The 22709-nt window shown below is 45.2% G+C and overlaps 1 protein-coding gene across 2 annotated transcripts in view; it reads left to right on the top strand.

The window, feature by feature from the left end:
• The window catches only part of G3BP1 (G3BP stress granule assembly factor 1), a 40858-nt gene extending 20430 nt beyond the window's left edge, over positions 1 to 20428 (top strand). Inside the window, exons 1-12 of one of the 2 annotated variants that reach the window (XM_044281176.1) lie at positions 7751 to 7903; positions 12694 to 12807; positions 12936 to 13017; positions 13094 to 13267; positions 14064 to 14154; positions 15965 to 16058; positions 16145 to 16358; positions 16450 to 16551; positions 16871 to 16985; positions 17696 to 17821; positions 18009 to 18118; positions 19316 to 20428. In XM_044281176.1, the coding sequence (XP_044137111.1) occupies positions 12713 to 12807; positions 12936 to 13017; positions 13094 to 13267; positions 14064 to 14154; positions 15965 to 16058; positions 16145 to 16358; positions 16450 to 16551; positions 16871 to 16985; positions 17696 to 17821; positions 18009 to 18118; positions 19316 to 19525 (1413 nt within the window). In that variant the 5' untranslated portion in view covers positions 7751 to 7903; positions 12694 to 12712 and the 3' untranslated portion in view covers positions 19526 to 20428. Of the gene's footprint in view, positions 1 to 7750; positions 7904 to 12693; positions 12808 to 12935; positions 13018 to 13093; positions 13268 to 14063; positions 14155 to 15964; positions 16059 to 16144; positions 16359 to 16449; positions 16552 to 16870; positions 16986 to 17695; positions 17822 to 18008; positions 18119 to 19315 lie in introns of those variants that run through there. The other variant, XM_044281175.1, reaches the window with a different exon arrangement.
• The last annotated feature ends 2281 nt before the right edge of the window (positions 20429 to 22709 follow it).

The following is a 22709-nucleotide window of genomic DNA, read 5'->3' on the forward strand; positions in this document are numbered from 1 at the left end:
CGGAATGCACACGGAGTAACTTTGCTTCAAAAAAGAAATCATTGTGTAAAACTTACATAAATAAAAAGAAAAGTATACATATTAGGTATCGCCGCATCCGTGACAACCTGGTCTATAAAAATATCACATGATCTAACCTGTCAGATGAATGTTGTAAATGGCAAAAAATAAAAACTGTGCCAAAACAGCTTTTTCTTGTTATCTTGCCTCACAAAAAGTGTAATATAAAGCAACCAAAAATCATATGTACCGTAAACTAGTAACAATAATACTGCCACCTTATCCCATAGTTTCTAAAATGGGGCCACTTTTTTGGAGTTTCTACTCTAGGGGTGCATCAGGGGGGCTTCAAATGGGACATGGTGTCAAACAAACCAGTCCAGCAAAATCTGCCTTTGGAAAATGTGATCTTTTTTTATAAATAAAAATGAATATTTTTTTTTACTTCATTTTACCAGTGTCGTGAAGTACAATATGTGACGAAAAAACAATCTCAGAATGGCCTGGATAAGTCAAAGCGTTTTAAAGTTATCAGCACTTTAAGTGCCACTGGTCACTTTAACCCCTTAAGGGGTTAATGACAATTGTGAACGTTGCTTTTTACGCTGATTTTTAACTGTTACACAATGCCATAAAACCCAGATTGGAAGAGTACTGCAGTGATGGTAGACTTCTGAATGTTTTTCCCATCTGCACACAGGATCTTTGGAGCTCAGCCAGTGTGACCATTCTGTTCTTGGTGGTCTCTCTCCACCACTTACTGAGTTTGGGGCAGCCAGCTGTAAGAAGAGTATGAGTTATTCCAAACTTCCATTTAAGACTTACAGAGGCCACTGTGCTCTTGGGAACTTTTAGTGCTGCAGAAATGTTTTAAACTCTTATGCAAATCTGTGTCTCCACAAAATCCCGTCTCTGAGCTCTACAGGTAGTTCTTTCCTCCTCTTGGCTCTGATATGCATTCAAATCATGTCCAGTCAATTTACCACAAGTGGACTCAAGGTGTAGAAACATCTCAAAGATGATCAAGAGAAATGAGAGGCCCCCAGAGCAAGATTTAAATGCCATAGCAAAGGGTCTGAAATATTTTTTCTTTTTTAATAACTTGGCTAACATTTCTAAAATTCCTTTCTCATTATGGGGTATTGAGTGGGGAAAACTTGATTTGTTTTGAATCTGAGAACAAGGCACGCAACATACAAAAAAGTGAAAGGACCTGAAGCAGGGTGGATTTTATTTAAATCAAACTGATTTAAATTACTAGTCAGTAAGGCTTGATTTACCGTATTATTCGCCCCATAAGACGCACTTTCCTCTCCCCCCCCCCCCCAAAAGTGGGGGAAAAGTGCCCCTGCGTCTTATGGGGCGAATGCTGGCAATTTACATCGCAGTCTGCGTATACGGAATGCAAAAAACGGCCTGTAAACGGAAAAAAAAAACGGTTGTGAAAGAGGCCTAACTGTGTGTTTTTTATATTTGTCCCTGCAGCCGTTCTGCTAAAATACACACTTTATCAATATGCTAATGAGTTCCATGCATCGTTGAGGAAATCCTGCGCGGCGCAGTGAGTGAAGGCCGCATTCCTGGTAGAAGTGAACGGCGCAGGCACTGGATTTCCTCAACGATGCATGGAACTTGGACATCAATCACGAGGAGCGGGGCGGGCAGGATCCATGGTTAGTTTTTCGTGCCTCTAGGTGCTGAATCTACACCCACATAGCACCTAGAGGCTCATTAGCATATTGTAAAAGTGTGGTTTTTTTTGCAGAACGGCTGCAGGGAGAAATGTATAAAGCATACTGGTATGTGGTGCAGACACTAGCACATAGCTCATGTCAGTCAGCTACATAACAGAAATTCTCATGGTAGAAACCCTTTAAGGCTTTTCATGCAGTTAACCAGCGCACTGCAGGCTGGGAATCTCATGGGCAGCACAGCAATACTGCTGTTGCCCAAAACATCCAATAGCAAAGCTCCTTACTCGCATGTGTAGGGTTGGCAGCGAGTAAGGAGCTTGTTATTAGGGAGGGAGGCTGCTCATTGGCCAATTTTGGCGCACTGCTTCTCCATGCTGCTCCCGAGTCCCTGATTGTGTAGGCTAACTAGTGGCTCCGTAAAGACGGGAGAGCAGCCTGTGAGGAGGCCAACTGATGAGGAGCTGTGGACGGACAGCAGAGCACTGATCTTGTCCTGCATCGGGGTAATGGGATCACTTGGGGTCCATTCACACGTCCGCATCCTTTCCGCAATTTTGCGAAACAGGTGCGGACCCATTAATTTTCAATGGTGCCGGAATGTGCTGTCTGCATTTGTGGATCCGCACTTCCGTTCCGCAAAAAGAAGAACATGTCCTATTCTTGTCTGCAATTGCGGACAAGAAAGGGCATTTTCTATGAGAGTGCCGGCGATGTGCGGTCCGCAAAATGCCGGACAAGAGGTCATTTTACCTCGAGGAGTCTTGACACCGGATTGTAAAGTACAATGCTAAACTCTCCTGTGTTAGGTGCTTAGCCAGAGCCTGCTGGTGCAGTGATAAGTGAGTCAGTGGGCTGAGCACCTGAGCCAGAGCCAGCAAGACTCACTGATCACTGCACCAGTAGGCCCTGACTGAGTGCAAGAGCCTGCTGGTGCAGGCTCTGATACTCAGCCAGAGCCTGCCGTGCAGTGATCAATGAGTCCAGAGGACTCCGTGATCACTGCACCAGCAGGCTCCAGCTCAGGTGCTCAGCAAGTGCCTGTGGATTAACTAATCACTGCACCAGCACGCCTGGCTGAGTGCCAGGGCCTGTTAGTGCAGGCTCTGGCTCAGTTTCTCAGCCAGGGCCTGCTGGTGCAGTGAGTCAGTGTATGTGCCTCATATCAGTCTATATTATGTTTATGGAGTGCTCTGTGTAGCCTGTATTTTTTTTGCCTCATCGGCATCATCCCAGCAAAGCCATTTCTGCGCTGCCCAGTCATCGCATATGTGGGCACTGGATCTACACAGCAGAACACTGTTGTGATAATCATGGTGCTGATGGGCCAAGGTAAGGCTACATGCACACGACCGTATGTGTTTTACGGTCCTGCAAAAAAAATGGATGACGTTCCGTATGGCATCCGTTTTTTTGCGGATCCATTGTAATAATGCCTATCCTTGTCCGCAAACTAGAAAAAAAAAAATAGGACATGCGGGGCAACGGAACGGACATACTGATGCGGACAGCACACGGTGTGCTGTCTGCGTTTTTGCGGACCCATTGAAATAAATGGGTCTGCATACAAACCTCAAAAAAAAAAACGGACACGGAAACAAACAACGTTCGTGTGCATATAGCCTAATACTGAAGATGCACTGACGACTTGTCATTTTGGCTGCGTTATATTTTAAATATGATGGAGAAAACAGGAATTTTTAAATTGCACAAGAGTCAGAAATGTAAAATTGTCTAAATTTGCTATTTATGTATAGAAGACAATTCTAGCATAGACTGGTAAGGGTTTCCTGCAAAATGGCAAATTCTTAACGTTATTTAGGTATTATTATTATATCAATTACTTCAACTTTGGTACTCCTCTTCGGCTGAAAATACTCCTCAAAAACGATAAGAGGAGTATTTTTACTCTTTTTGAAAAAATGTAATGTGACCTCTGTGTGCAAATATTAATCTCAATATTAATATGCATTTTGAAAATTAAACAGGATTATTAGTTTACGTATCGACCAGGCCACAGGGGCATGCATGTGAGTGGCCGGATGATGGGTGTAGTAGTTGTACTCTCAGTTCTGAAGCTCCCTGGGCCGGCTTGCAGTGATTGGAAGTGATTTCTTCCCTTCGGTGCACACTCCAGTTCTGGGCTTCTCCAGCCTGATGACTGTTGAGGTGCAAGGCAGGGACGCCAACACTTTTCAGTGTAGTAGTTTACTTTACTGCAGCAGTCAATGGTTAAAGGGGCTGTAAATGACATTTCTCATGTGGACAAAGGTAATACAAGGCACTTATTGTATTGTGATTCCAAAGCCAGGAGTGGAACCTATAGAGAAATTATCATGGAAAAATCAGCAGCTCGTCTGGTTTTCTAAAATCGACTGCATTTCAGGCAGGTGTCCATATACCCTTGGGCTAGTCTCCGACGAGTTCACATGAACGTGTGTGACCCGTGCATGCAAATTGCGGGCCTCAATGAAAGATCGCCGGCCGTAGGTCAGCCGCATCGGATCGCGGACCCATTCATTTTAATGGGTTCGCGATCGCCCGTTCCACAAAAAGATAGGACATGTTCTATCTTTTTACGGAACGGAAGTACGGGACGCAACCCCGCGGAAGCACTCCGTAGTGCTTCCGAGGGGTCCTGTTCCGTGCGGCCATTCCGCAATTGCGGATTTGCGGACCCATTGAAGTGAATGGGTCTGCATTCGTGATGCGGAATGCACACGGAACTGTGGCCGTGTATTGCGGCCCGCAATACGGGCACGGATCACACACGTTTGTGTGAACTAGGCCTTACCACGACTGATGCTGTGAATTCCCATCTCGCTGGGGCTCTGCTGAACTGTAGGTACTGCATTAGGCCCCTTTCAGACGAGCGAGTTCCATGCATCGGACTCGCAGTGAGAGTATGCGGCAGCTTCCGTCCTGACCTCCCAGCGCTGATGGGGTCGCATAGCATTATATTGATTTTATGATGCTATGTAACCCTTACAGTTCTGGAATGTATTGAATAACATTGACAGCATTATGTCAGTATACAATTTATGGGCCTGCATCCATTCTGCAAAAGATGCGGACATCACACCGTGTGCAGTCCGCATTCGTACTTCTGTTCTGCAGCCCCGTAAAAAAGATGGAACATATCCTATTCTTGTCTGCAATTGCGGACAAGAATAGGCATTTCTATCATAGGTCTGGCTGTTGAATGTACCCTGATCTTGTAGAAGGAAGGTCACGCAGAGGCATATAGCATCATAAATCAGTATAATGCCGTGCGCTCCAGCAAGACGAGCAGTGTCCACAATGGAGGATCTCGCACATTTACTTATTTTATGTACTTATATAGCGCTACTATATTCCGCAGCTTTACAGACATTGGCATCCAACTGTCCCCAGTGGGGCTCACAGTCTAAGGCCTCAGGCAGAAGGATGTTGTTCTGGTCCGCATCCGAGCTGCAGTTTTGGCGGCTCGGATGCGGACCCATTCATTTCAATTGGGCCGCAAAAGATGCGGGCAGCACTCAGTGTACTGTCCGCATTCGTTGCTCCGTTCCATGGTCCGCAAAAAAATATAACCTGTCCTATTCTTGTCCACATTTTGCGGACAAGAATAGGCAGTTCTATTATTGGCTGTCCATGCCGTTCTGCAAATTGCGGAAGGCACATGGACGCCATCCGTGTTTTGTGGATCCGCGGTTTGCGGACCACAAAACACACAATGGTCGTGTGCATTAGGCCTAAGGGTCTATCAGTATGTCTTTGGATGGAGTGTGATTTCCGGACTGCACAGAAAAATGGATGCGATTATAAGAAATATCGTCCACGAGCTGCACCAAACAATGTGTAGTGTGAGCTGACAGCAGACTTATCTGCCATATGTGGACATACGTACAAGTAGTTTATGGAGATTTCCACGCAGATTTTGCTGTTTTCACAAGTGTTTCTTTCAGAAGTTGTCCCAGATTTTGAATTGTAAACGCTGAAACCTACACTGAAAATCCGCACAAGCAATTGGCGTGCTGCAGATCTCAAAATTCGCACCCCAGGGGAGCGGAAACAAAGTGTGATTTGGGAAATGTCATTAACTTTGCTGGAGCTGTACTATGCTGCAAATTTGTGCATAGAAAAACGTGTGTAATACACATGATGTGCAGATACCCTATGGCCGCCTGCACGCGCACATAAGATCCGCACAAATTTCCGTGCGGATTTATGTGTGTTTCTGAAGCACATCCGCAGTGTCTAGTTGCGTTTTGCTGCAGATCTTAACCTTTCATTGAAAAGGGTGAAATCCGCAGCCAAAATCGCAAACATAGTTGACATGCTATTAAATTAGGAAAACCGCGCGGCAGGTCAGTTTTATGGTATCTCGTGCATTGCTGGTACTGTGTTTTTTTTGCATGGGGATCCGTGTGGAAAAACTGCATGAATTGCGCAGCGTGTACAGGTGGCCTTGGGATAAGTTCAGACGCTGCAGATTTTAAGAAATCCACGCACCTGCTGCAGAAACGACCCCTTTCAGATGTATGGAAGTGAGTTTTATTTTATTTTGTCTCGGAAACTTCTGCTACTTGTGAATGTATTTTTGTAAAAAGAATATGTACGGTTATTTCTGTGACTATTTAGCCTTTTGATGTGAACCTGCCCTTAGCTTTTACCACTTCTTTCCTTTTTACCTCAGTACATTATTACTGAGGTAATAGGAACAGCGGGGGCTAGTTCATGACTAGAGATGAGCGTATTTCGTATTATGAAATTGGTTCACACTTCGTTTGGTGGTAAAAGGTAAATTGCGTTATGGATTCCGTTACCACAGACCATAACACAATTCTATGACGGAATGGCTTTAGAGGCATTCCGTCATAATAGAAGTCGATGGGCTGCATAACGGATCCGTCCTGTTTCTGTTAGGCTACTTTCACACTAGCGTTCGGGGCTCCGTTTGAAGGCTCTCACAAGCGGCCCCGAACGGATCCATACTGCCCTAATGCATTCTGAGTGGATGCGGATCTGCTCAGAACGCATCCGTCTGGCAGCGTTTGGCCTCCGCTCCGCTCAGCAGGCGGAGAGGCCGTGCGGAGGCAAGCTGATCCGTCCAGACTTACAATGTAAGTCAATGGGGACGGATCCGTTTGAAGTTGACACAATATGGATCCGTCCCCCATTGACTTTCACTGTAAAGTCTGGACGGATCCGTTTGAGCTACTTTCACACTTATAATTTTTTCTAAAATATAATGCAGACGGATCCGTTCTGAACGGATCCCATCGTCTGCATTATATGAGCGGATCCGTCTGTGCAGACCCCAGACGGATCCGCTCTGAACACAAGTGTGAAAGTAGCCTCATGCAGGGGAGTCCTTTTCTGCATAACAGAAAAGGGACAGATCCGTTTTACAGCCCATAGACTTCTATTATGACTGAATGCCTCTATGGTCCGTGATAACGGAATCCATAACGCAATTCACCTTTTACCATCAAAGTGTGAACGAATTTCAAGAGAGGAAATTCGCTCATCTCTGGTAATTGAGCTAGGAACAGCAGGGCCTAGTTCCTGACCCATATATATCACTTTATTATGGGATCCGTCTGGCATTCTAGCCCCATTCCCTCCAGTAGGTTGTAATACTGAGAGGGCCACACTGGTGTTTGTCCATGAATGGGACAGTGTAGCGTTTAAGAACCTTTTTCGCTCCTGTCAATCAATCCATTTTCTCTTTCTTATTGGTCAGACGTGCGCTTTCCCCGCCTCTCTTTATGGTTGCCCAGGGTTTCCCGCCCAGTATCACAGGGGCATCTACTTCCCCACAACCACACTAGCTTAGTGTAAGGGGAAAAAAACTACGCCAACCACAGCCAAGCTCTTTCCTCTGTTACAGGCCTCACAGTATGTACCGCCCATTGTGCTGTGTCCTGAATTTCTATAGGCTGCTTGTTATAGACTGTTGCGGATCACGGAAATCATTCTGGAATCTCATTAGCTAGCGGAGCCGTCGGTCATTTCCTGACTCCGCCTACTGGACATGTGGCGTCCAATAGGCTTTTGAAACGGTAGAGTCGCGCTTAGCGATTGGCTGAGCGCACTCAGCGGGTTAGGTTGTATACTTAGTATATGTAGCCGGCAGCTGAGCACGCCGTTGCTTGTGCCGACGCTGTTTGAGGTAAACTAAGGCCGTTTCGGAGCGCAGAGCCCGCCCCAAGCCGGACCTTCCGCAGGTGAGAGGCTCTCTCGGTTTCCCCGTACGCTCCCCTTGTCGCCATTAGCGTGAAGCTTGTTGCCGTCGCTTAGAGCCGGGCTGCCGCCTCTTTCTCCTTGAGCGTCGCGCCTCGTACCCCGGGGCTTGCGGCCTACGCCATTATTTCCAGCGCGCCTCGCAGTGCGTACACGAGTTGACTCCAAGCCGGGATGTGACCGGCTCTCCACGATGCGTTCTGGAACCTCCCCGGCTTTGTCTCCGCCACACTTCCGTCTCATTGCCATGCGTCTTGTGAACGGCTCTTCCTGAGAGCAGCCGAAGCTACAGGGAGTAAAGGGCAGAAATAAGGATTTTATATTAGTCTTTAATTTTCAGCGGTCAGCCTGTCTTGGTCTATTGGGTGGTAAATATGTGTTGCCCTGTATGTCTTACTGCACAGGTGGATTGGTATGTCCCGTCCGCCCCTATTTTCCAGGTGACTTTGGAACTGGCTGCCTTCTGTTGTGATCCCTTGGCAATCATGGACTCCGAGATGGCTCTATAAACATGTCTGTTTGCCTTTACTTTTCCCCCTCCTCCCTCTATTGTGTGTTATGTAGGCCGTGCTGGTACAGACCAGACAATAGTATTAGATGCTGGTAGTGTCCCCTGTGGTACCAATCATCTGCCTGTACAAACGAGCACCGATAGAACATTGGACAGTGTAATACTGCCTTCAAAGTGCTGGGACCCCAGAGTTGTTGGTTCTGCTGCCCCATGCACGGGTGACGGGCTCAGCTGGGCTAATTTGGGGGGAATCTACCGGGTGACAGTCTTTTACCTAAATGATATGCCAAACGTCTTGCTGCCTCCATGGGATGGGTGATAAGTGGGTTACACGTCCCTCCATAGCGTCTGCGCCAGGTTAAAGTTGTGACCTGGTGGAAAACAGCTGTACTGCAGGTACCTGAAGCAGGTGTTTTGAGATTTATTAAAGGGGGGGGCCTCCGCTCCATGGGGGCCATGTCACGTCTGTTGCCCACCCAGCCAATCGCTGGCCTCTGTTTTCACTGAATGATGGATGCGACTTCATTGGATTCTATAGTAAAGACTTGCGATATGCAAATCTGACGGTGAACATACCTTTTGAGGTCCCCATACACTAGACCAGGGATGCTCAACCTGCGGCTCTCCAGCTGTTGCAAAACTACTCCCAGTGTTCCCTAATAGCTGTAGGCTATCCAAGCATGCTGGGAGTTGTAGTTTTGTAACAGCTGGAGGGATGCATTTTGGGCATTCATGCATTAGACGTAAACCTAACCCATGTGTCTGGCAGATTGAAATGTCTCTGTACTCCTGGGAGATGCTGTATGGGCTTCTCTAACTCCTGTGTGCTGTAAGGACCTTCTGAAGCCAGGGGGTCATGTGACACTGGAAGCCACAAATTAGGGCTGCAGTAAACAAATATTTTTGTAATCGAGTATTCTATCGATTATATTTCTCTGTATTACTTTATACATGCCAAGGTGGTGCCTGCAGCCTCCATTAACTACTCTCTCTCCATCTGCCCCCTCTGGTAACGCAACCCCCCCCCCCCCCCCCCCCCCCCCCAGTATTAATCATTGGTGGCAGTGTCAGTTCCGATCGGAGCCCCAGCAGTGTAATGCTGGGGCTCCGATCGGTTACCATGGCAGCTAGGAGTCACGCTACTGAAGTCCTGGCTGCCATGGTATGTTAGTGAGCAGAGAGCAGCGCATTATACTCACATGCGTTGTGGCCGCCGGTCGCTCCTTCTTCTCATAGGTCTGCTAATGCTGGGGCTCCGATCGGAACTGCAAACTGCCACCAATGATGGGGGGGGGGGGACCCTGTGGGATATGGCCGGCACATTCATTGGTGGCGCAGTGGCCACAGTCCCTCCCCTCCTACTCTGTCCTCATTGGTGTTCAGCGGCAGCCGCGCACAGTGGGGAGGGAAGAGACTCCCTCCTCCTCCCTCCGCTGTGCCGGCCGGCTCATGTGATGTAACGATTACTCGATGCAGGGAAACTGCATCGATTTAATCGAGTTATTCGAAGAATCGTTTCAGCCCTACCACAAATCGAAGATTTACTCATCGTTATTAACAGGGTGCATAGGCTATAACCATAACTTTTATATCCCGCAGCTGCCTCCGAGCCACGTGAGTTTAGCATTTGATGTGACCTCGTGAGGTAATAAGGTTTGTATGTGGCATGGGATTTTTCTTTACGGATGAAAATCAGAGAGAAAGCCTTGGTGTCCACAGGTGCCTTCTCAAACAGCTGATTGGCAGCGGTCCTGGGTGTGGGTCCCACTGATCTGATACTGATGGCCTGTCCGGAGGATAGGTGATCAGTATAGAAAACCCATTTAACTAGCCACTGAAAACGTATACCATTACCAACTATTAAAGGTGCATGGGCACCTCTAAAGTGAGTAGAACAGGCAGCGGGTGCCGTGTCTGTGAAGCAGCAATCTGGTAATTGTCTGGGCAGTGCCACGTCCATTGCATGATGGATACCAATGGTGCCTGATCACCTCATTGCCTCGTGTGTCATTTGACTGGTCAGTAAGTATAGCGCTGTTTACCATGGTGGTTCTCCTGAACAGAAACAATTGTGAATGGCTCCTCTTTCTTGGGTTTTATTCATGTGGCATGGGCATTCCTGGCTGTGGTCACTGCTCCTATCCTGGTGGGTTTACAGTCTGCTGGTTTAGACATGCAGATCTCTGCCCAAATGCCTATAAATGGGTGCATTTGGCATCTGGATGCTCAGAACCTGTTGACATGACATAAAGCCCGTCCGGTTGTAGATTTTGAGGACATGCTCCCGTGTGTCCTCCTCTTCACTCCCTGGTGGCTATGCTTGCAGGGCAGGCTCGTCTGGGACACGTTTACCAGGCACTCGTGCTGGTTTGCTCTGGAAGCTCTCCCTTTTTGTTACCTCCAGGTTTTGCACTGCCCTCTTCTCCTGCTGGCCTGCCATGAATAGCGGAGCTGTTATTAGTAACGTGAGTCCAAGTTATTCCCACGTCCCATAAATAGCTGCTAGTGACAAGGAGGCTGCCGATTGCGTTCTAGCTCAGGCTTTTCTCTTTCATTATCCTGCATTGTGGCCAACCAACATGGCTGGCTCTGCAGTTTCCAGAGGGGTGGTCAGTGAGGAGCTGGACAGTTTACACATTTCCAGTCACGCTGGCCCTTTAAAGCTGTGGTTTTGATAACCCAGCTCTGGCCTCAGAGACCTGTAAAGTTCAGGTGTTGCCAGTAAGTTAATTGGCAGTGGCATAGTACATATGGCTGGGTATGCCAGAGCACGAGCTGCTCGGACTCATTAAAGGGAACCTGTCACCTAAAAAAAACACCTCCCAAACCACCAGCATTACAGTAGCCAGCAGTATGTTCCTAAAGATCCTTTTCTTCCTCCGGCCAGATGCACCAACATCTTGAAAAACAAACTTTAAGAGCTCAGTCATGTTCATAAGCATGGGACTGAGTGCACTTCAGATGGTTCCTTGGGCTACTCTCACACTCTAGTTTGGTGCGGGTCCGTCATGGATCTGCACAGACACATCCATTCGGATAATAAAACCCATCTACATCCGTTTGTATCTTTAACATAGCATTCTGAATGGATAAGGATCTGCTCAGAATGCATCAGTTTGCCTCCGTTCCGTCTCCATTCTGCTTTGGAGATGGACACCAAAACGCTGCGTTTGGCTCCACTTTCAGACGGACAGCAAAACGGATTAGTCCTTGCACACAATATAAGGCAATGGGGACGGATCGGTTTTCTATTGTGTCAGAGAAAACGGATCCGTCCCCATTGACTTACATTGTGTGCAAGGACTAATCAGTTTGGCTCCACTTTGTCAGACGGACAGCAAAACTCTGCAAGCAGTGTTTTGATGTCCATCTCCAAAGCGGAATGGAGACGGAACTGAGGCAAACAAATGCAATCGGATCCTTATCTATTCAGCATGCATTAAGGCAAAACTGGTCTGTTTTGGACCTGAACAGATCTCATTAATGGAAAGCCAAAACGCCAGTGTGAGAGGTAAAGCAAGGCCTGGCCTCTCAGGTGCCGGTGCATGCATCTGTGTGTGCGTCTAAGAATTGATGGCTGAAAAGGTCAAATTCAGCCAACAATCGTTGGAAATTGTACTCGTGGACTACTGTCATGCCGAAGCTGGGATCTGTGAGGTCGAGTTCTCTTTTTTTTTTTTTTTTTTTTTTTATCATATCCATAAAAGGGGCAAGTACATATGCATTCTACCGTAGTGTCTGGTACCTGTTACTACTGGTTCCTGTGGTGGTGGCAATAACTGTATTGTCAGGTGAAAGGTGTGCGCTTAATAAAGATAAATCTAGAGGAATGCTGTGCCTACACTGGGTTAAAAGGTGCCAAATAGCCAGAGGAGGAACAGATGGCAAGTACTACAGTAGCAGCAGGTGCACCCTCAGGGCAGACTGGCATTTATGTCCTGTCTTCCACAACCTAAGTGTAGACGTAAAGGGAACCAGTCACAAAATACCTCAGTATAACCAGCTGACATTGGAGATGTGCCCTTGCCAGCTGAATCGAATGGTGTTGGTGCCAACTTGCTCCTTGGCCACGTTGCAGAGTAAACCACATTTTAATGGTATACATAGCCATTGCACCCAGAGGCTCCGCTCGCTCTCCTACAGGCAGTGAAGACGCGATCACACCTTGCCACGAAGCCTTGTACCCCCGTCACATGGGTTCTGGACTGCTGTGGCAGATAAATCTTGTGTATGTCCAGCTTATGATCCAGTCTGTTTCTTCAGATTTCAGTTGACCAAAGAAATGGTGATGGAGAAGCCAAGTCCCCTGCTTGTCGGGCGGGAGTTTGTGAGGCAGTATTACACCCTGCTGAACCAGGCACCAGACTTCCTGCACAGGTACGATTCTGCTTCTGGAAAGCTTTACAGATCTTCTAGACTTGTCATTTTTTATAAAGGAGTATGGGATTTAGTTGACAAAAAGCTGAAATTGCAAAGTATTGAGTTTATTCTCACTTTCCTCTTAGGTTCTATGGCAAAAGTTCCTCCTATGTTCATGGTGGTTTGGACAGCAATGGAAAGCCGGTGGATGCTGTATATGGGCAGACTGTAAGTTCTTGCTGGATTTCACTTTTAAATGCAACTTACCAAGCACATGAAATAACCTGTATCTCTCTTTCTGTAGGACATCCATAAGAAAGTAATGTCCTTGAATTTCAAGGATTGCCGAACTAAAATCCGGCATGTTGATGCCCATGCCACTCTGAACGATGGGGTTGTGGTACAAGTTATGGGTGAACTTTCCAACAACAGGCAACCCATGCGGCGCTTCATGCAGACCTTTGTGTTGGCACCTGAGGTAGGCTGTCCCTTCTGCTAATGTAGCTTCATGGATGATGGCGTGTGTTTTATCTGAGGTCACAATTTTAGTTGCCAATGTGTAAGGGTGTGTTCACATGGGCAAAGTGCTCATTGGAAAGATTAGTATTTTGACCTGTGGCAGAAAGCTGTTCCGGAGCCTCCAGCTTCTGCCATAGGTCCTTTTCAGTGGGGCTGCCCAGTATGTGGCCACCTGTCATGGTCTCGGTGCTGTTTCCAGTGTAGAAAAATGGGGCAGGACAAGAATAGGAGGTTGATTTTTAGAGTTGATAAATGCATCAAATCTGTGTTGAAAACTGAGCGAGGCCTAACACAATCTTCAATGGATTTCTACTCAAACTGCATCAAATACAGGTGAAACTGGAAAAATAAGAATATCATGCAAAGCTCATTTATTTCAGTAATCCAACTTAAAAGGTGAAACTAATGAGATACTCATTTCATGCAAAGCGAGATATTTCAAGCCTTTGTTATAATTTGGATGATTATGGCTTACAGCTTATGAAACCCCAAAGTCACAATTTTGTGGTACCCTTTGCTCAGGGGGGATGGATTAATTAGCTGACTAGACTGTGACACTTTGAGCCTAGAATATTGAACCTTTTTCACAAAATTCAAATTTTAAGCTGCATTAATGCAATTCCTTTTAATTTGCATTATTGAAATAAATGGACTTTTGCCCGATATTCAAATTTTTCACATTTCACCTGTATATCATACTTTAAGGATGATTGTGAGTTCTAATGTGGTTTTATTTTTTATTTTTATTTTTTTAGGGATCTGTGGCAAATAAGTTTTATGTCCATAATGACATATTCCGTTACCAGGATGAAGTTTTTGGTGACTCTGACACAGAACCTCCAGAAGGTAATTATCCACATACCCATCTTATCCTTGTTTACACTGAACTTAATCATATGTATTCAGTCTCGCCTTGATGACGCTTTCTTTAATTAAAAATTTCAGTGAAATCAATCGTATGTGGTTTCCTTGCTTTGGACATTATGGAGTATTTTGCACATCATTTAAAGGGTTTCTGTTACCAGATTTAACCCTATTAAGCTAGCTGACAGCGATTTGCTAATATCAGCTAAACGTAACTAGCCTGTTCCTACTTTTATCTAAGCCCCCGTTACACCAGAAATCTAACTTTTATAATATGCTAATTAGCCTCTAGGAGGGAGGGGGGCGTTGTTTCTGCTCCTAGAGGCCCCGTTCTCCCACGTTTGTCGCCTCCCTCAAAGTCCTGATTGACAGGGCCAGGCAACGCCCCCCCCCCCCCCCCCCCCCCCCGCTCCAAAGGCTAATTAGCATATTATAAAAGTTAGATTTCTGGTGTAACGGGAGCATAGATAAAAGTAGAAATAGGCTAGTTGGGTTTAGCTGATATTAGCACATTGCTGTCAGCTAGTTTAATAGGGTTAAATCTGGTGACCAAAACCCTTTAAGTGTGCAATTGTAGACAACACATGGCCAGGCTGGAAATTGGCCTTAGAGAGAACACGACGGCAAGATGTTCAGTATTTAACTAGGCACATTACCTTGTTTGTCCAAGTGTGTTGTCCCCATTGGTGCCCTTGTTTAGATTTTGTTCCATGTATGCAGAAAATTATCCTTATTCTGCGCTTTCTCCGTAGCGATTAACTCAAGGAGGCCCATCCTCTGCATTAAGCTTGCTGTTCCCAGGTCCCGTCCTGCCTCCTGCACCTTGATTGTTTCAGAGCTGCGGTTACTTCAACCTCACACAGATGATGGTCTCCTCTTGGGTGTCTGTGCAGTGAAACAAACATGCTGTTCCCACTGTCTGGTGCATGCACAGTGTATTCCTGAAGCCAGGAGCTGTACACCCAGCTTTACTGTGCATGCACTGTGAAGGAGAAAGATTGCCTGTCTGAGATTTGGATAGGAGATGATGTAACCACAGCTCTGAAACATCACCCAAGGATCTGGGTGCGGCAAGCTTGACTTGGGGTGCAAGAGCCAATCTTGATTTAAAAAGTGCTCATTAGCATTTGGCAGGAGCACTGAATAAAGATTCTCCGTATACATGACATGCAAATTGAAGATCAGGGCACTAATGGGGACAACATGCTTGGACAGATGAGGTCATGTGCTTAAATATCAACTATCTTGATGTCAGGTTTCCTTTAAGGCCCTTTTACGCACCCCATTTGATGGGCAATTAGAATGAATGAATCATTTGTTCTAAATAATTGAGGGAAGAGTGGCATTTACATGCAGCAATCACCCCCTCTGTATGGGAATGAGCCACCTTTACTTCTATGGCTCGTCCAGCAGCAGCAGATCCCTCTTTATCCAGAGCAATGTGCTGTTAGCCTACAATTAGCTTATGTACCACATAAAAGGTGTGGTCACCCAATGAACTACTGCTAGCTTGGGGCAAACAGAGGAACAAGGGGAAGACTTCTAAGGGGAGTTATTGGAGACCCATTCAAGTTGGATCAGTCTGCTTCCTACTTGAGAGATTGGAGGGATCCCGTGGCAGCTCTTCACATCATTTTTAGAAAGGGGTACACTTGCTAATACTGAGCCAGGACACATCCACAGCATACATTGTTCTGCGATTGTTTCAGTACCATCAGGCTGAGATTTCTTGAACTGTACACGGCCAAGAGCTGGGATTTTAATCTTAATTTGGTATTTACTTTTTATTAAGAATCGGATGAGGAAGTAGATGAGCCTGAAGAGAGGCAGCAAACTCCGGAAGTGGCTGCCACAGATGACAGCGCATACTATGATCAAACTGGCACGTAAGTTACATTCCTCCTTTTGTTTAGTAAGCCAGCCTAACTGACAATATTAGTCTCCCTTACTACTACCGTTACTGCCATTTTAGAAACAATGACTTGGATGAACCACTGGAAGAGCAGATTGTAGAGCCTGAACCAGAGCCAGAGCCTGAACCAGAGCAAGAACCCGAACCAGAAGTGACTGAAGAAAAATGTGAGCCCGTGTCTGAGGAACCTACTCCAGAAGAGGAAGAGGTGGTTGAAAAGAGCCCATCTCCTCTTCCTGCAGATCCAGCACCAGCAGTACAAGAAGACTCAAGGGTAAGTGGCCTGAGTGAACTTGAGATGGCCAAGCTGGGGTCATATTGTAGAAGAGTGTTTCTAATTATCATTCAATATATTTATTTTATAGGCCTTCTCATGGGCTTCTGTAACTAGCAAAAACCTTCCACCCAGCGGGGCTGTCCCAGTGTCAGGAATACCCCCACATGTTGTCAAAGTTCAGCCATCACAGGTAAGCTATTTATCTAGTCATCCTCTGCTACCCCACCCTCAACCATGTTCCGTCCTAGTCGGCTGGTTGTTGCCTACATTGGTTGTATGAGGCTTTCCTAAAGGGGCTGTATGGCAAAGGAGCCGTCTACTACCCCCCCCCCCCCCCCCCCCATGAAATTATGATAAAAGAAAATCCTGCTGACGTTTTTTGAAACATTTTATAAAAGCTCTTCTTGGTCTGACTTGGGTGTCTCTCTTATTTAGTCATACATCTTTATTTAACGTTGATTAACTTTCAGGATTAAATTGCATTTAATTGCAATTTTCTTTTATTTTAGCCCCGACCTGAAGTGAAAATTGATAACCAGACGTCACAGAGACCACCACAGAGAGATCAAAGAGTCAGAGAACAGAGGATTACAACAGCTCCTCTACGACCTGGGCCCAGACCTGGTGAGTATACATTGATGTAGCCCACAGCAATCAGATTCCAGCTTCTTGAAAATGAGTCAGTATGCGAACAAAACTTTACAAGGGGTAGTGGAGTTTAATGTGGTACAACTCCAGGCAAACTATGTAACGCATGTCATCTTTCAACAGAGTTATCACATGGCCTATCCATAGACTAGGTGATAAATACTTGATACCTGGGACCCCTAAAGATCAGGATAGAGGGTCCCAGAGTTCCCTTTGTGAATGGAGTCATAGTGTGTCCACATGAAATCTCCCCCATCCCACACCTTCCATTCACCTACATGACTAAGTGTTCTTTTTCTGTTCTGCCTTGTTGCAACTTTGTGAAAAGATTCACTGATGGATTAAGTCTCTGTTCACACTGTGTACACTGTTGTTTCAAACATCAAATATACAGTCCTGTAGGTTTGTAATGTTGAGGTCTTCCCTGGGGACCTGGTGTTTAGAGACTGATTTGATCTATTTCATTACATGCCAGACATGTTGCTGTGTCAACATTTAGTGTGGTGGTTTTTTATGCTCTCTGCTCTACAAGACCCACATGGAAATCACGGCAAGAATTGCTGTCAGTGGGTGCTCATTGAAACCAATGGAAAGTGAAATATGCATGGATTTCAGTATGGAATAGACGCAAAATCCTTATGGAAAATGTTCCATATGCTCAAAAAAGTTGTTTGTTACCTTTTTAGTGAGAGAAGGTGAACAAGGAGAGTTAGAAACTCGACGCATCAACAGGTATCCGGATAGCCATCAGTTGTTTGTAGGCAATCTGCCTCACGATGTGGACAGGAACGAGCTCAAGGAGTTTTTCCAGAGTAAGTTTCTTCAACGTGTGTGTGTATATGTATACGTGTGTGTGTGTGTGTGTATGTATGTATGTGTATATATATATATGTGTGTGTATATATATATATATATATATATATATATATATATATATATATATATATATATATATTTTTTTATTTAATCTGTGTTGTGAATATTTTACATGTCTTCCAGCTTATGGCACTGTTGTTGAGCTACGTATAAACAGTGGTGGAAAGCTTCCCAACTTTGGCTTTGTGGTCTTCGATGATGCAGAACCAGTGCAAAAAATCCTTAGCAGCCGAGTAAGTGTTGTTTTTTATTTTGTGTGCCTATAGCTTTACTCAAGCATGCTGAACAAGTCAACTGACTAGAGGACATGATGCCATTAAAATCTAACTGCAGAAGCCTGGCTGTAACAGCAAGGATCAGAGAGGGTGCTGTGCTGTGTAGACAGATTCTTCTAGCAGCCAAGGCCTTGGCAATGGCCATCAGGCCTGCAAACTTTGTATTGGGCTCGTCCTTAACCCTGGGTTCACACCTGAGCCTTCCTCAAACGCGCGTTTTTATGCGCGTTTTTTGTAATAGTAAACGCGCGTTTGACGCCCGTTTGTGTCATTGACTGCAGTGTCCTATGGCCACAAACGCGCGTCAAAACGCCCCAAAGAAGCTCAAGTACTTGTTTGAGCGTCGGGCGTTTTACAGCGCGTTCGTACGCGCTGTAAAACGCCCAGGTGTTAACCCTTCCCATAGGGAAGCATTGGTTTTCATGTCTTAAGCGTTTTACAGCGCGTTTGAACGCGCTGTAAAACGCTCAGGTGTGAACCCAGGGTAAAAGTATCTCGTACTGGTGATCAAGTTCTTTGGTGGACCAGCTCAAGGCGAGGCCATTTATCTTGTGGATAGGGGATAACTTAATAGAACTGGAATCCTCTTTAAGTGCTTTGTGCTGGGGACTGCAGAGGTGTCTCTTATCAATGGGGAGTACAATCTGTTCACTTGTCACATTTAACCTGCACAGTGAACTGTGGGAAAAGTCAGAATTGTGCTTTTATTGCTCCTCCCCAAAAAGACTGAATAAAAGGGGATTGAAAGTCACATGTACTTCAGAAATGCTACCAGTAGGAGCTCATCCCACAGCCCTCATACACAGAATAATAAACTGGTGGCTCTCAGAATATGGAAACACAATACAAATAGATTTTACATATAAATTGTGCAAAAACAAACAATATACCGTGCATAGTATTGCTGTTTTCATACTGACCTATAGACTTAAGGGTAGTAGTTATCCCAGGTGGTGAACAGCATAATGTTTAACTCCAAGCAAACCCAAATCTGGAAAAAATCACTTTGAAATGAGCCTAGTCGTTAAGAGGATAAATGTATTTGGCTAGTTAGGAATGTTTTTGGGGAAAAATATCTCCCAAGAACCTCACCATAAATTGCCAAAACCACATGGAATCTGTTCTCCATTCTAATGTAATTTACTCTTCACACAGCCAATCATGTTCCGTGGAGATGTCCGCCTGAATGTGGAAGAGAAGAAGACCCGCGCAGCTAGAGAGGGTGACCGTCGTGGTGAGAGGCCTCGTGGCCCTGGAGGGCCACGTGGAGGTCTTGGAGGGGGTCTGCGAGGACCACCACGTGGTGCAATGTCACAGAAACCTGGCTTTGGGGCTGGAAGGGGCGTTCAAGGTCCACGCCAGTGATTTTTGGCTTTTCTGGGGTTGTTTTTCTTTTTTCTTTTGAGTGGCTTCTAACATCAGATTGGGTACAGCCCTCTTTTGTCCTGCAGCCTTCTGAAACTTGGGTCTTCGATGTCTTGGCATATTTTCCCAACGTGACGGACTGCTACACTTCACCTGTCCCATCCCAATTGTGTTGCAATTTTACAGATTTTTTTTATTTTTATTTTTCTCCCTCTTCTTGACTCTGTTCCCAGAATCCAGCATTTGTTCGACAGTGTATTTTAGGGGCTAAAAGGAATAATGGATAATTAAGCATAATGCTGTCTTCAGAAGTCAGATACAATGGAACATTACCTGATTTTAGGCAAATCCACCGATTTTGAATGCTGGTGTAGCATCTGGGCTTCTGACTGATGGAAAATTTGACACTTTACTCAATGCCCTTTGTAGAAAGGGCTCTCCCTTGGCACAGTATTCAGGTGTTGAGAGTAGATTATATCCTTTGAAGCTGTGAGTAGTGATGAAGATGCAAGTGGCTTAGAGAAGCTACTTCAAATCTCCATCCGTGCTGTTTTACTTCATAAAAATAAAGGGTGTTCATTGGAATTTCTATACTAACTTTTTTATACGCCGCTATCGTGGAAATGAAAATGATATCATGGAAACTACTGTTTTACCATTCAAATTATGGCTTTTGGGATTGGTTTTAAATGTCTAGCTACTTGACTTTAAAACACATTGAATTTGTTTATATTTTTTTTTTTTCTTTTTTTTTTATAGGGATTTTTTTTCCTCATGGTTTTTAGTTTGTATTTGTAAAAAAAAAAAAACAAATTTCAAAAAGAGCAAAATTGTTGTGCCTTCTATTTATCTCTCATTCCAGTCTCAGCAAGTTATTAAAAATAAAATACCTAAAAATTTGAAGTTTGTGTTGAGAATCCCAGCACTTTCAATCTGTGGCTTTATGACATTTTTGTGTGTTTTTTAACTCTAATATGGAACATCTCGCGCATCATACTGGGATTTCTCAGGCTCAGCTGTACAGTTAAAACAGTACCGACAGGTCCATAGGGAGTCTGTATTCTGCTGTACACAATCTGCATTAGTTGCTGTAACTGTAGTATCTGCTCTACAGAATTGGTACAATTTTAAAATCTGCTTATATTAGGACTAATGGCTTTATCATGGCTGAGGGGGGTGCGGTAGGTCTAGGTGTTGTGGTCATAACATGGATGCTACAATGCAGCTTGTGTTACTGTCCCACATAAAGGGAATCAACAAGGTAAGGCTACTTTCACACCTGCGTTAGGTGCAGATCCATCTGGTATCTGCACAGACGGATTCGCACCTATAATGCAAACGATTGTATCCGTTCAGAACGGATCCGTTTGCATTATGAAGAACAAAGTCAAAACGGATCCGTCCTGACTTACATTGAAAGTCAATGGGGGACGGATCCGTTTTCAATTGCACCATATTGTCAGCGAAAACGGATCCGCTTACATTGTAAGTCAGGACGGATCCGTTTGGCTCCACATCCAGAGCGGAACGGAGCCAAACTGATGCATTCTGAACAGATCCTTTATCCATTCAGAATGCATTGCTGCTTAACTGATTCATTTTGAACAGTTTGAGATCCCTGAAACAGAGAGGAGAGAATATTTTAAAAAAATGCTACAAGTTTTAAATTAGAGGGGCAAAGGTTTAAAAGTAATACCAGGAAGTATTACTTTACTGAGAGAGTAGTGGATGCATGGAATAGCCTTCCTGCAGAAGTGGTAGCTGCAAATACAGTGAAGGAGTTTAAGCATGCATGGGATAGGAATAGGGCCATTCTTCATATACTGAATAGCCCCTGGCCCTATCGTATATTCGGCAGACTAGATGGGCCAAATGGTTCTCATCTGCCGACACATTCTAGGTTTCTATGTCTGAAATTGGCCTAAGGCCACTTTCTCACTGCCTTAATGGTCATTATTTGTAAGCCAAAGCTAGGGGTGGTTTCCAAACGGGGGAAAGATGCAGCAAACCTTTCAATTACGGTTTGTCGGTGCAGATTTTATCCCAGACTTTGGTTTACAAATGCTGACTGAAATATGACATGCAAGCGGCAACACAGAATTTATTTACTTATTTTATGCACTTATATAGTGTTACTATATTCCGCAGCGCTTTACAGACATTAGCATCCAACTGTCCCTGATGGGGCTCACAATGTAAGGTATGCGCCTGAAATGCACTGAATGTCTGCCTTAGACCACCTGTCACCACGAATTGCAGTGCAATCTACAGTTTATAGAGCAGGAGGAGCTGAGCAGATTAATATATAATTTTCCCTTTTATCCTATGTGACAGCATACCATGAGTTCACTTGCCTCCATCAAGGCTGGGACAGGAAGAATAAATTAGACCTTCCTCTGACTCCTCAGTGTCTTCCAGTCCATTTCAGGTGGGAGACAAGTTATTCCTAATGGCAGTTGCTATGTGAAGGCAGACAGGTGGCTTTTTTATTTTATTTTACCTTATGCCTTGACCACATGAGGGACGCAGGCAGCATACGTTCCCTCGTTGGGTTTGAGGTGCTGAGGACTCTGCTCCTTACCTCACGGTTTGCGTGTCGGGCATCGAGGTCAATGTGGCGACCGGACAGGGAGTTCCTCCGGTCTTGTGCGCACTACCTGTCGCAACACAATACTTTCGGCTCTTCCGATGACATCACAGGAAGTTGGGTGCATTCCAGCAAGAACTTCTGGTATGCGTGATGCCTTGAGGGGTGAAGCTTAATTTGGCACGCAGATCAAGGTAGAAATCGCCATCTGACCTGAGGTCTGCAGGTAAGGGGTATTTTAAGGGGACTAAGGCTACTTTCACAGTTGTGGCAGAGTGATCCGGCAAGCAGTTCCGTCGCCGGAACTACCTGCCGGATCAGGCAATCTGCATGCAAACGGACAGCATTTGTAGACTGATCCGGATGCAGATCCATCCCACAAAAGCATTGCAAGAACGGATCCGTCTGATTGTCATACGGACAAACTGATCCGTTTCTATTTTATTTATTTTTTAAAATTTTACCGGTGTGCGCATGGAAGGATACAGCATTGCGGTATTTTTTATGCTGGATCCGGCACTAATACGTTTCAAAGTAAATTAATGCCGGATCCGCCAACTGATTCAGAATTTTGGACTCGGATAATACTGTAGCATG

This window comes from Bufo gargarizans, chromosome 2 (assembly GCF_014858855.1).
Source record: "Bufo gargarizans isolate SCDJY-AF-19 chromosome 2, ASM1485885v1, whole genome shotgun sequence".
Classification (NCBI taxonomy): domain Eukaryota; kingdom Metazoa; phylum Chordata; class Amphibia; order Anura; family Bufonidae; genus Bufo; species Bufo gargarizans.